The 12,529-nt window shown below is 45.5% G+C and overlaps 1 protein-coding gene across 2 annotated transcripts in view; it reads right to left on the reverse strand.

The window, feature by feature from the left end:
- Positions 1-262: 262 nt before the first annotated feature.
- Positions 263-12,529, reverse strand: part of LPCAT3 (lysophosphatidylcholine acyltransferase 3) — a 45,645-nt gene continuing 33,378 nt past the window's right edge. The window contains exons 2-13 of one of the 2 annotated variants that reach the window (XR_004958304.1): positions 7,144-7,251; positions 6,527-6,633; positions 5,626-5,719; positions 5,422-5,459; positions 4,825-5,003; positions 3,171-3,279; positions 2,369-2,455; positions 2,113-2,279; positions 1,337-1,484; positions 1,100-1,258; positions 856-1,007; positions 263-615 (exon numbers count right to left, since the gene is read on the reverse strand). Coding sequence is in view for 1 of the 2 variants with exons in the window: in XM_036251613.1 (XP_036107506.1) it covers positions 871-987; positions 1,100-1,258; positions 1,337-1,484; positions 2,113-2,279; positions 2,369-2,455; positions 3,171-3,279; positions 4,825-5,003; positions 5,422-5,459; positions 5,626-5,719; positions 6,527-6,633; positions 7,144-7,251 (1,313 nt within the window). In the remaining variant the exon portion in view is untranslated. The remainder of the gene's footprint in view (positions 616-855; positions 1,008-1,099; positions 1,259-1,336; positions 1,485-2,112; positions 2,280-2,368; positions 2,456-3,170; positions 3,280-4,824; positions 5,004-5,421; positions 5,460-5,625; positions 5,720-6,526; positions 6,634-7,143; positions 7,252-12,529) is intronic. The other variant, XM_036251613.1, reaches the window with a different exon arrangement.

A 12,529-nucleotide genomic window follows, 5' to 3' on the forward strand; every position in this document is an offset into this window, starting at 1 on the left:
GATTCCTAAACTAAGTATCTAAGGGTGTAAACTGTTCTTTCGCCTCAGACTTAAGAGAAAAGTGTGAGGTTACAGTGTTTGTAGTTTGGTTCCGGGCCTTGCAGGTGGGATTTACGCTGTGATTACTGTGCTCTAAAGGAAACAGCCCTGATTGCTGTAGCCATGGCAAGCATGGAGAACTGTCTGAAAGAAAGCAGCCAGGAATGCTAACTGAAAAATTGAACAAACAGAAGTGATTTTATCTGGTACAGTTCCAAGGTAGAAAAAGTGGAGCAGGCAGGGCCTTGTGTCCCTCCCAACCCCCCCATGGGGGGAGTGGTGGTGGCACATATACAATCATAGTAAATTGGCAGAAGAAAAACAGAACAGATTCCTGGCTAGAGGGGGAGAGATAAGGCAACGTGCATGGGGGAGCCAAGAGGGGAGACATGGGCCCCTCTGCTCCTCCCACAAGAATTTCCCCTTTGGCCCAAATGAAGACTTGGCAGTCAGCAGAGGCACAGCTGGGAGTGCCATGTCTTCCCACTCCCTGGCTTCTGTGTTCTCTGTGCTCTAGGGTGAAGGAGTGTCGAAAGGGAAACAAGTTGTTTCTGCACCAGTCTTGCTGTAGGCCACCTGCAGAAGAAATTTGATTGGAAGGCTGGTCCGAGTTACTCCTTCTAGTCCCTGGTGTATAGCCATTCTAGCTTATTCCTAGCATGTTAAGTTAGCCAGTGCCCCCATACTGTGTTTCCTAGAAGCCAGGCTACCTTGAGATTCACCCCAACTTTCCAACACTATTCCTCCCACCTCCCAGTCTATTGCTCTGTTCTGTAACCTGGTAGTCTCAGTTTAGGTGCAGGGATGTTAACTTACCAGGGACATAAGTTATTATTCCATTTTCTTTAACTTCTCTTTCCTTGGCACCATTGCTTTGTGAAGATAAGGCAATATGAATAGTAGGCTCAGGAAGAAAACATGACCAAGGAAATAGACAGATTTATACACCTGTGGAGAGAGACGGGCCACTGAGGTAGCCGGAGGGCATGGTATATAATATCCCTTGATACTTGAGGTTTTAGTGGTTCCCTCCCATACTTGCAAGCAGGCCTTCACTTACCTTAAGCCATTTGTCCCATGTGAAGAGGCAGAAGGCAGTCATTGAGTAACCCATGAAGAGCCAGTGGATGGTTTGCTGCACCAAGTAGTAAAAAGGTTGTAGGACAGTAATGGAAGCGAGGTTGCTCAGGGTTGGGCTGTCTTGAATTAGGCTGGCAGCCTGGGGAGGAAGGGAAGAGGTTATCACTGTCTTTTGCCTCTTCTCATTCCCCTTTCAGCCACCACCCTTAAGGCCTACCTGTCTTTCCACGATAACAATGAGGAATTCCATCTGGAAGCAGACCAGGTATCCTGAGTGTAGGCCATGCCAGAGGGCCAAGAATAGCAATGAGAGACCCTGGGATAGTTCTTTATTCCCAAGGAACTTGAGTCGTTTGAAGAAGTAACTAGAGAAAAGAGTGGGTAAGGATGAGCCGAAGACCAGCCCTTGCATTCTCACCATCCTGCCTCTGGGTTCTCAGAGCCCTGAGGAGTACAGTGATGGTGGCTGGCTCCCACTTGGGGCCACCTGGGGTAAGGGAGGCAGTGCCATCTGATTAGCTTTAGAGACAAAAGGCAGTGAAGTTGACTCAGTTTAGAGACAGAAAGTAGACCTAAGGCTTGGCTGGGTGAACGTGGGCAAGCCACTTAAGTGACTAGTGCCTACTAAGTGCCTGATTTTGACTTGCAGTGAGCAGGGCAGACCGACTTTCTACTTGTACTTACACTCCAGTGGTGGGACAAATAAACAGATGTTTATAAACAGGACAATGGAGAACATAAAACCAGTGGCTGAACTGGGATTAAAACCCAGGACTCAAGGCACTTACACGTCTTTTGTTTTCAATGACAGGAATTTTTTGGGGGGGAGGGGTAGGAGTAGAGACACATGTTTGTAGGGGTATGTGTGAGAATGATTGTAAGTTCTACCCAAAGTGGGAAAAGACAGAAGTGACAATATATTTCTGCCCTCAAATCTGGGAAAGTGGTAGAAGGCAGAAACTCATGTCCAGACCTCCCCTCCCCGCTGCTTACCGGGACACCCAGGCATTGGTGTTGATGTTGAAAGAGGCGATGGTGCCGGTGAAGCGGGGGGTTGTTTCAAAGAGCCACACCTTCATGTTAGCGCAGGCATCCCATTTTGCCTTTCCATTTTCATCAAAGTCATTGAAGCCCAGCCCCGTCAAAATGCATACTCCTTCCTGAGGGAAGGACCGACTCAGGGTCTTGCCACTCTGCTTTCCATGTCCCCCACAGCCTGTCTACACCCTATTTCATCTTTTCTACTTACTGTGACCAGCCAACAGGTGACATATTTGTACAGCACAAACTTGCCCCAGATCAGCATGTACATGCAGCGGAACCAGAAAAGGCGGTTCTTGAGGGAAGAACGAACATGTGCATTAGGCCAGGCGAATTTTCCCAATGTCCTTCCTTTCCACGTGTATGGCTGACTACTTCATGTCCACCTGACAGTCTGCCTGACTGCCCTTATAATAGGCTATGAGAATGAGCAGGGAGCCCAGTGAACATCCATTCACCTCTTCCTTGGAGAGTCCCAGAAAAAACCTTGTCCTTAACTCTTCTTCTGAAGTACCGAGCACTTGGGACACTAAGTACCGAGGGACTTCTGTATTCATGTTCAATGTTAATTAAGGAGACCACTGACCTAGAGTGGGTATGGAACTATTGCAAGCCTTTCAGGTGGGTGGGAACAAAAGCCAGCACTACCCCCTCCCTTGGATTCTGAATTCCCTAGAAGCCCCCAATCTATCCAGAGAAGAAACAGGTTGGAGAGGACCAGAAGCTGCTATGCTGGGCAATAATACAGCAAGCTAAGAGCTGCTCCTGGGAAAGGTAAGGGGTGCTGAAAGTGCACCTGGCACAGCCCTGTGCCCACGAAGGTCGTTCAATGCTGGCTGATGAACATGTCCTGGCCCGGCTGGCACTGACACCAACTCACAGATCTAGAGCAAAACCAATATGCATTTGTTGATGGTGCTTCCCACTTCTTGGTTATCTACGGGGATCCTTGCCTGCCCATTATCTATCTTGGATGCAGTCACACTGCTGCTGCTTTAGTAGCTACTCACTTCATAGTCGTCGGTGAGGAGATAGTTTTCTGTGATGTGGGGACTGAGCAGAACGTAGCCCACCAGGTAGATAAGGCCCAGACTCAGGCGCTTGAGAGCAGGTACCGTGCTGGAAAGGAACAGTGGGGTCACAATGTGCAGAGGCCACTCTTTTCACCCTCTGACCTTAAATCATGGAGGGAGCTATCTATCTGGGATGGGATGAGCTGTTCCAATGCCCAAAGTCTATATTCAGTCTCAGAAAGACTTCTCTATGTGGTTGGACATGAGGAATGGTGAATGCAGGGAAGGAAGGGCAGTGGGGAGGGAGTAGTGTGTCCAAGTCTGTGGTGCTTCCCCCCAGGCATCCTACTGATCTCAAGGTCTGACCAGTGTTCTTAGTCTACAGCTGGACTGAAAATTCAATGCATAGATGATAACGACCAATTTTGTTATTTTTAATTTTTATCCTCACCAGAGGACATTTTTCCATTTTTTGTTCAGATAGAGTGGGAGAGGGGGTGAGAGAGAGAGAGAGAGAGAGAGAGAGAGAGAGAGAAACATCAACGTGAAAGGGACATATCGACTGGCTGCCACCCGGACTACCAACCAGGGCCGGGGCCAAACTGTAACTGAGGTACATGCCCTTAGTGGGAACTGAACCCAGGTCTCTCTGGACCGCAGGCCGACGCTCTAACCGCTAAGCCAAACCGGCCAGGGCTACTTTTTAATTTTTTAAAAATCCTCACTGTAGGATAATTTTTCCTTTCATCCTTAGATTGGGTGGGGGGCATCAACGTGAGAGAGACACATCAACTAGTTGCCTCCCACATGACCCTGACCTGGGCCGGGGATGAACCGCAACTGAGGTACATGCCCTTGACCAGAATAGAACCCGTGTCTCTGGTCTGTGAGCCAATGTTCCAGCCACTGAGCCAAACCGGCCAGGGCAGTAATGACCAATTTTGAATCTACTCCTTCCTATCCTGGTTGAACTGATACTCAAACACAGGCTGGACATGTTCTCAGTGAAGAGATTTTTCTGGTAAGTTAAGTTTTCTACGGTGATACGTTTTCTAATAAATTATTTTTTGTTAATCCTCACCCAAGGATATTTTTCCATTGATATTTTAGAGAGTGGGGAAGGGGGAGAGAGAGAGAGAGAGAGAGAAACATCAATGTAAGAGAGACATTAATTGGTTGCCTCCCACAGGTGCCCCGACCAGAGCTAGGGTTCAAACCTGCAACCTAGGTACATGCCCTTGATGGGGAATTGAACTCACAACCCTTTGGTGCACGGGCTGACATGACACTCTCACCACTGAGCAACACTGGCCAGGGCAAAAATCTTTTTTAAACTGAGAAAATGGGTTTTAAAGGCAGGGACATGACTGGTTCAGGTAAAATCCAGTGACATACAAGTGAATTTTTATGTTTGTACCACAGGGTCAGAATGGATGGCTGGAAGTGACCTAAGCTGAAAAGGGCCCACTGCCCACAGTAAGCAGGTACAGAGTGCCTGTTACGACAGTCCAGGGTCTGTGTGGCATGAGCCTGGGAGCCAGGGGTATGTGGAGAACGCAGCCAGGGCTGGTCCTCAGGAAGGTCACTTCAGAAGTGGCTTTATAGTGGGTGAGACACCTACACAGAGGTCTTGAACAAGAGGGGCACTTACCTGTTTGGTACCACCCCTGGTATGTCAGTCAGCTGTCTGTGCACCAGCTTCATGTAGTGGTTCATTGAGAACTGGGGCCCTACCAGGAAGGCCCCATAGAAGTAGGAGAAACCAGCAACTTCCAGCAGCGAAGGGACACCCCGTATGGCATATTTCTGTTGCTCAGAGGACAAGGAATTCTATGCCGAGAAGAGAATGAATGGTTCAGGATAACCTTGAATCTCCCTGCAAGAGCCAGTCTGTGTGCGCCCCTCCCTTTCTGGCCCACTGAACTGGTTCTTCAAATAGCCTTCTCTGAGGAGATGATGTGGAGAAAAGTGGTTGCTTCATGCAGAAATGAGTGTGTGTAGCAACAGTTGACTGCTGTTGCTTTTCCAAATGCCTTGCTGGCATTGATCTCGGGACTTTGTTCGAGAGCTGGATCTGGGCAAATTAGGTTTGTTGATCCTTGCTCAGTGCTATCTGAAACAGATCAACAGGCTGGGGATGAGGTGGGGCTCCGTCTCTGGCATTTGGGTTCAGTCTTTTGGTAACAATAGGCTTTCTCCTTCCCTCTGGTTTAGTTCATTAACCTCTTTGTGAAGGAATTTTTCTTACCTGATCTTTCCCTCCGTCAAAGTAGTCAACAGCCAAACCTGAGCAGAGAGAGAAGGTGTGGGTAGAGTAGAGGGGGAGGACACCAAGGATGTGACCTGTGGGCTGAGGGTAGCAGGAGTGTCGGGGGGAGAGCACAGAGTACGTTTATGGTCAGATGGGGAGGAGCCTAGGTGTAAAAGGGGAAGGAAGTGACCCATTGCTTACCAATCAGTTTCAAGGTCAGAACACAGTGAGGCATTGTCCACTTGATATCATAGTTGTCAGTGGCTGTATTATAATATCCGGCAAGAAGGTAGGCCTAGGAGAGGGAATGTATTTATTCTATTATCATTATGATTTATTTTTTTCCTGCTCTGAAATCCAATGTATTCTTTTAGTTTTCCTTTCTCCTGGTCTCATCTTTAAAGGTCTTAAGTTTCTATAAATGGAGAGAGTGAAACAGTAAAGGGAAAGAGACTTGCCTCAAGCAAAATGAAGGCTAAACTGAGAATTTAGATGCTTAGGTTCTGTAGCTCATTCTAAGTTAATATTCTTCTGCCTTGCCTTTTAAAAAAAAATCCTCACCTGAGGATATTTTTTCCATTGATCTTTAGAGCGTGTGGAAGGGATGGAGAGAGGGGGAGAGAGAGAAACATCGATGTGAGAGACACATCAATTGGTTGCGTCTTGCATGGTCCCTGACCAGGGCTGGGGATTGAACCCAGGTCCATGTCCTTGACCGGCAGTCAAACTCGTGACACTTTGGTGTGCAGGCTCGCAATCCGGCCACTGAGCCATGCTGGCCAGGGCCAGCCATGCCAATAAGTGACTCCCCTCATGGATAGCTGGGCTAATCCTGGTCAGAACCTTAATGTACAGTCCTATGCAAAGGATTAGCTGGCACCTCTTCCTTGAGGTGGGTCAAGTATTATTGTCACCTGCAGATGAAACACCTGGGGCCCATGTAAAGTGACCTGCGTGAAGTCATACCACTAAGTCTTATTGGGAGAACGGATTAGAAATTAGATCTCCCAGTTCACTGCGTTTCCTACACCAGTCTCTGTCTCGTCTCCAACCCTGAACTGCTGTCAGCTGTGACCTTGAGCTGCCAAGGAAAGATGTTTACCATCTGGAAACAAAAGGTAGTGAGAACGGCAGTGATGGTGCGGCCCATTAGTCGCAGGATGAGGAACTGAAGGATGACACATAGCAGGGAGTGGTACAGCTGGTTTCCTAGGTGCAGAAGAGAGCAAATTTTAGCCTTTTTTTCCCCCATTCCCACTCATCCTGAGACTTCTAAACACAAAGAAAATACATAAAGAAAAAAAAACTATTTTGGTATTAGGATATTTTTGTCAAAATAGCCTCATATTCTGGAGGAAGGGAGGGAAATTAATTGTATAAATAGAAGGGACTGTCAGGCAGTTACTGTATTTTTGAAGGTTTGAGCCCAGGGTTGCTCCTACGGGGATTGCTTGGATCTGTCATCCAGCTATAGCCACAGCAGAGAGAAACTGATGCCTCTCTGTTGATGAGGTCTGGCAAGGGTAACACTCAAAATGTTTTATCTGGGAAAGGATTGTCCACATTAGGAGAATTTAAGTTATGTTCTTGTCCATACAAACCTTCTCTTTGCAAGTTAACTTCCCCATCCATCAAATTCTCTCCAAGAAGTTTTGTTCAAATCTGTTCTTTCCCGAGGTCCCTCCAATCACAGCACCACTGATAACTCAGTTTACTCACCAAAGTTAAAATAAGCAATGAAGAGGCCTGTAAAGGTGTGGAAGAGGTGGATGAGGTAGCTGTCCTTGTAGAAAAGGTAATGCCGATAAAACAAAGCCAAGGGGTAACCTGAGGGGAGATAGGAAGACGGTTACATGGTTAGTGCTCTCCCAATTTTGTTTTGGAAGTTTATCTGGCATGAAACTTAGCCCAGAGAGAAAAAAAATATATGATATGGATGTTAATAGAGAAGATGATACTAATATCCCCAAGAATCAAAAGTCTCTTTGTAAATACACATTTAAAACTGAAGATAGTTTTATTTTTATTTTTAAAAATCCTCACCTGAGGGTATTTTTCCATTGTTTTTCGAATAGAGTGGAAGGAAGAGAGAGAGAAACATAAATGTGAGACACATCAATTGCTTGCCTCCCGCGTGACCCCCACCGAGGCCAGGGATCAAACCTACAACCCAGGTATGTGCCCTTGACTGGGAATCAAACCTGCGACCCTTTGGTCTGCAGGCTGATGCTCTAACCACTGAGCAAAACTGGCCAGGGCTGAACATACTTTTATATAGAGGCATACAAAACTGGGTCCTAAGGCTAGGTTTCTCTTATAGCCTATAAAATATCGCTAGGAATTTTTTCATTTTTCTTCAATAATACAAGAATTGAGGGTATCCAACTGTGCCCAGAAACATTATTTTATGCTTTTATAATCTATATAATTTTATCCCCTGTCCTGCTAGTAAAGTATTATCAGTCAGATTATTAAGAGGATAAATATAAATGATCACAAGGCTACAAACTGGTATTGCTGACTGCGTATACAGTTGCACAGCAGTTACAGGATATATGTGGATGCTCCTTGCATACTGAGGTCTGGGCATCTACTGAGTTAGAAATCCATTAGGTATAATGGAAAAATGTGTTCTAAAGCTGTGATTCTGAGTATCACAGGACCACACAGGGGCCACAACTGAACTATGGTGGATCTCCTGATGGGCCATGGACTGATTATGGATGGCCAAGGATTGCTTACTGAATAAAGAGGGTCAATAACATTAGGTATTTTTAAACTAAAATTAGTACGTTCCATGGTGTTACTACACTTGCATTCAGTGTTCTATCAAGAGGGTGATGATATGCTTGGCAACATCTTAATGTACCAGTGCTCATGTGAAGAACTGGAATCCCAACTGTGTTTTGGAAGGACAATTTACCCATCCTATCATTGCACAGTGTTCTTGAGTTGCTCATGGTTTACAGTTGCTATTATTCTTGCTTTAAAATTATAATTGCAGTTAGTTTACCACTGGCAATATAGTCCTGACTTTGGTTAACTCTGCAATGCTTAGAAGAATGTAGTGTACAAAGAAAGTGCTCAAATATTTAAGTAGTTACATGGATAATCCTTTCACATAACTGGCTTATGTCCTAGTCTTTTTCCTTCATACTTTTTTTTTTTAAAACTTATGATCATAGCCTGTGTACTTATGTAACCTAATTTTTCATATAACAATGTATCCACCATTTGATCTTCCTGATGCCAGGATTTGCTGGTGTTACTTTGACTGCTGTTTGCATAATAGGCTGGAATCTTCATCAAATTTATAGCTTCACGCAAGTAGCTAATTTTATAGATGTCTTGTGGATTACTGGCTCATTCATTCATTCATTCATTCATTCATTCAACATGTTTAATTAAATGCCTACTATATGCCAGGTCTTCTGTTTATAGATCACATAATGAGGGACAAGGTGGTATATGACGGTTTATTTTCTAACTGGCTAAGGTGAAGTGATACAGGATTACTAGCTCAAGGGAGAGGGAGACAGCTATGACCCTTTCTCAGTCAGATGAATGAGCAAAGAAATAGGATCAAGTCTCATACATATCACATATCAAATTTGGCAGGGACAGAACACCACATGAGCAGCAAGTATTGCTAAGAACCAGAGTCAGGTACTAGAAAGTATATAGAATAAGATCTGACTGCCTTAAATCCTTGGCTTTTTAATGTTTTAGGTATTGGGGTATATATGAACAGAAACAATAAATAGGGTATATCTTAATTATCTAGAGTACTCATAAATAAGTCCTGGATAGCTAAGAGTTTACCTCTTTAAAAGAGCACTAAAACCCTTAACCAATTGGAATCACCAAAACCCTGAATTGTTTGGAATCCCTGAAATTAAAAAAAAATGCAATACACATTACTTTGCTCCCTTAAAGTAAATATAATTTAATTCTTTCTTGGTGATGTGGGTCATAACTATTCTAGAGTAAAATCATGATGGCTTTATGACCTGTTGAGTGTGTAAAACTGTTTGCTCTAATTTTAGTAGGGCCTACACTGTCCTGCATTCTGAGTTCTTGTATCCATTTCTTAGGGCTTTCCTGTCCCCTTCCTTCCTTTCATGGATCAGTAGTCACTTCTTGAGCTTTCAGTGTGCCTCCCAAGAACAGTTGTTTTCCCTATGCCTAATTTACTGCAGGTCTTAGAAACCATAAACTGCCCTGGCTGGTTTGGCTCTGTGGTTGGAGCGTCAGCCTGTGGACCGAACAGTTGCAGATTTGATTCTGGTCAGGGGTATGTGCCACAGTTGTGGTTCAGTCCCTGGCCCTGATCATATGGGAGGCAACCAATCGATGTGTCTCTCTCACATCGATGTTTCTCTCTCTCACTCGCTCTCCCTCCCACTCTATCTGGAAAAATATCCTTGGGTGAGGATTTAAAAATAAATAAATAAATAAATAAATAAATAAGAAACTATAACTTTGTTTTAAATGTGTAAAAAAAAAAAGAAGACAAGAGCAAGGGTCTTGCAGCTTTCCTTATAGACTTAGTGCTTAGCCCGGTAACATCTGTTCTGGCCACTCCAGACCATTTGTGCTATTTCCCATGTTCATGTTTATTTTGGGGGAGTGGAGGTTGTTGAGTTCCACACAGGCAGGTAGAAGTATTATTGCAAACTAGTAAACACATGATAAGGAGATGGAGCAATTGGCAGAAGAATAAAAAGAATGCAGCAGGCCATTAAGGTTACCAAGAACATTAAGATCATAACAGAGAACAGCAAAGCCTGGATCGAGGCCACAAAGGGAAGAAGGAACTGTGCTAAGGAGAGTTGCTGTGACAACCAGAGCTGATTTTGAGTGTGTAAACACCAAACCTTGTTCTTGGCTGCTGCTCAGCTCAGTAGGCTTTCGAGCCTGGATGCCCAGTCACCCCTTTAAGGATGTGCTGTTTTCTTTTGGACAGTGTTGTCCCACAAAGTGTTTCTGAGCCTTAATACTTTTTTTGGGGAACCGATGCTTAATATAGTGGCTACAGTCACCTGAAAAATCTTTAAAAAACAATGAAAGTACCTCCTCCCCCTCCTCCCTACCTGTCAGTCTGATTCAGCAGGTCTGAGTGATCTAGTGTGCAGCCTGGGTGAAGAAACACTGCCTTACTAAAATCCTAGTGCAAGGCAGCAGTACTTAGGATTCTGAGCTTGATGACTGAGAGTTGCTATCTTTCCTGTAATAGCACCTAACAGGCAGAGGTTTGTTTTGTAAACCTGATCGGGAGGTTTTTAAGAACTTGTTTGGCAGTACTATAACTGTTTTTTCTTTTTGTTTGTTTAAATGAGGGCCTTCAGAAACTTATTAGTTGATAATGTCTTAACCTACCCCTTAAACCCAAGGATCCCATATCTAGAATGGGAGCATTTCAAGAGTAACACCTAGGGCGTTTAAAATGCTATGATCTTAAAGCAGACTGCTAAGATACACGGGTTCTGATTTTGTTCAGGGGTTCAGGTCGTCAAGCACATGGAGTGTATCCAGCTGTGTTCTCCAGTCAGTCACTGGACTTCTCTGAGTGCTGTTGGAGTCAGGACCTAGGATCTACCACAACCTAGTTTCTAGTGGAATTCCGTCTTCTCTGTACAGTTGTTGTGAAATTACTTATTAATCTTAGAGATTCTGAGGTTTCATTTGAAGAAAGAGAAATAAGCTGTTTTCATTAAAGTTTGGTTAATTTCTTTGCCTTTTCATCCTGCAGAGCTATTTCTGGGTTCTGTAGGGATAGGATATGATCCCATTTGATTAGTCAATAAGACTCTGGTGAAAAGAACATTGAGTATGTTTTGGCAAGTGTGAGGGAGAATATGGCATTAGGACTGCTATATGCTGGCAAAGCCAGATATTGGTACCAGTCTGCGAAGGTCCTCCCTGAAGATTGAGGGGTCCCTGTCCCACACCAGGCTCTCAGCTCAGGGTCCCAGTGCCAGGAAGAGAAGTCCCCATCACTTTTGGCTGTAAAACAAGCAGGAACTGAGGCTGAGGCTGCTGGAGTTACAGGCAGTTCCTCTTTTTTTTTTTAATTCTCACCCGAGAACATTTTTTTTCATTTATCTTCAGATAGAGCGGGAGGGAGAGGGGGAGGGAGAGAAAGAGAGAGAGAAACATCAACGTGAGAGAGACATGTCGAGTGGTTGCCACCCACACGACCCTAACCAGGGCCGGGGACAAATTGCAACCGAGGTACGTGCCCTTAGTGGGAACTGAACCCAGGACTCTCTGGTCTGCGGGCTGATGCTCTAACCGTTGAGCCAAACCAGCCAGGGCCAGGCAGTTCCTCTTAAAGGGTCTGTACTGTCCAGGCTCCAGGGGCAGGGAGGCAGCTTTAAAGGCACTAGAGACATATGGGGAAGAACTGAATTGTTTGGCATTGGGGCGAGAGCTGGAGAAGCAGCTTTTTCCTGGACAAACTTGCTGTGGGAGGCCCTGTTCCTTTGGTGAGCCCTTCCCTGGGGCAGCAGAGGCAGCCATATCTGAGACTCCGGCAACCTGGCTCACGTGGTTTGCCCCGCCATGGTGATTCTCTGAGGCCCCGCCCCACCCAACCTTTGGGCCCACCCAAGCTGTTTCCAGTGGCTTTACCATAGGATTGGCCTGTCTTGGATCCTGCTTCAGATTTTCCTAAAATCTCTCAAACAAGCAGCATCTGGTCTCAGGGAGCCCCACACTTCTAGCTAATGGCCCCAGGCCTGGCCCTAGAAACAGCCAGTCTTTGTTCACAGCTTGGCTTTGCCAGGGCACCTCCAAGCCCAGCACAAGCAGCAGCAGTCTGCAGATCACTTTGTAGCTTATGCCGAGTGGCCCTGGATAGAACATAGGCAGAGGTTGACTTTGTCCCAGAGCCAGCACACCCAGGGGACAGCTTCAGACCACATTGAAGCACCACCACCCAACCACCTCCACAGGTAACACACTCAATGAGTGGACTCGGTGGGTACCAGAGCCCTGCTGAAATAAGTCTTGCTCTGTGTGTTGGGCCCCTACACTGCTGACCCTTCAAGAGAGTCAGAGGCCAATGGTCAGTGGGCACAGCCAGTCCTTGCAGCTGATCAAC

The sequence above is a fragment of the Molossus molossus genome, unplaced genomic scaffold (assembly GCF_014108415.1).
Source record: "Molossus molossus isolate mMolMol1 unplaced genomic scaffold, mMolMol1.p scaffold_m16_p_10, whole genome shotgun sequence".
NCBI lineage: Eukaryota > Metazoa > Chordata > Mammalia > Chiroptera > Molossidae > Molossus > Molossus molossus.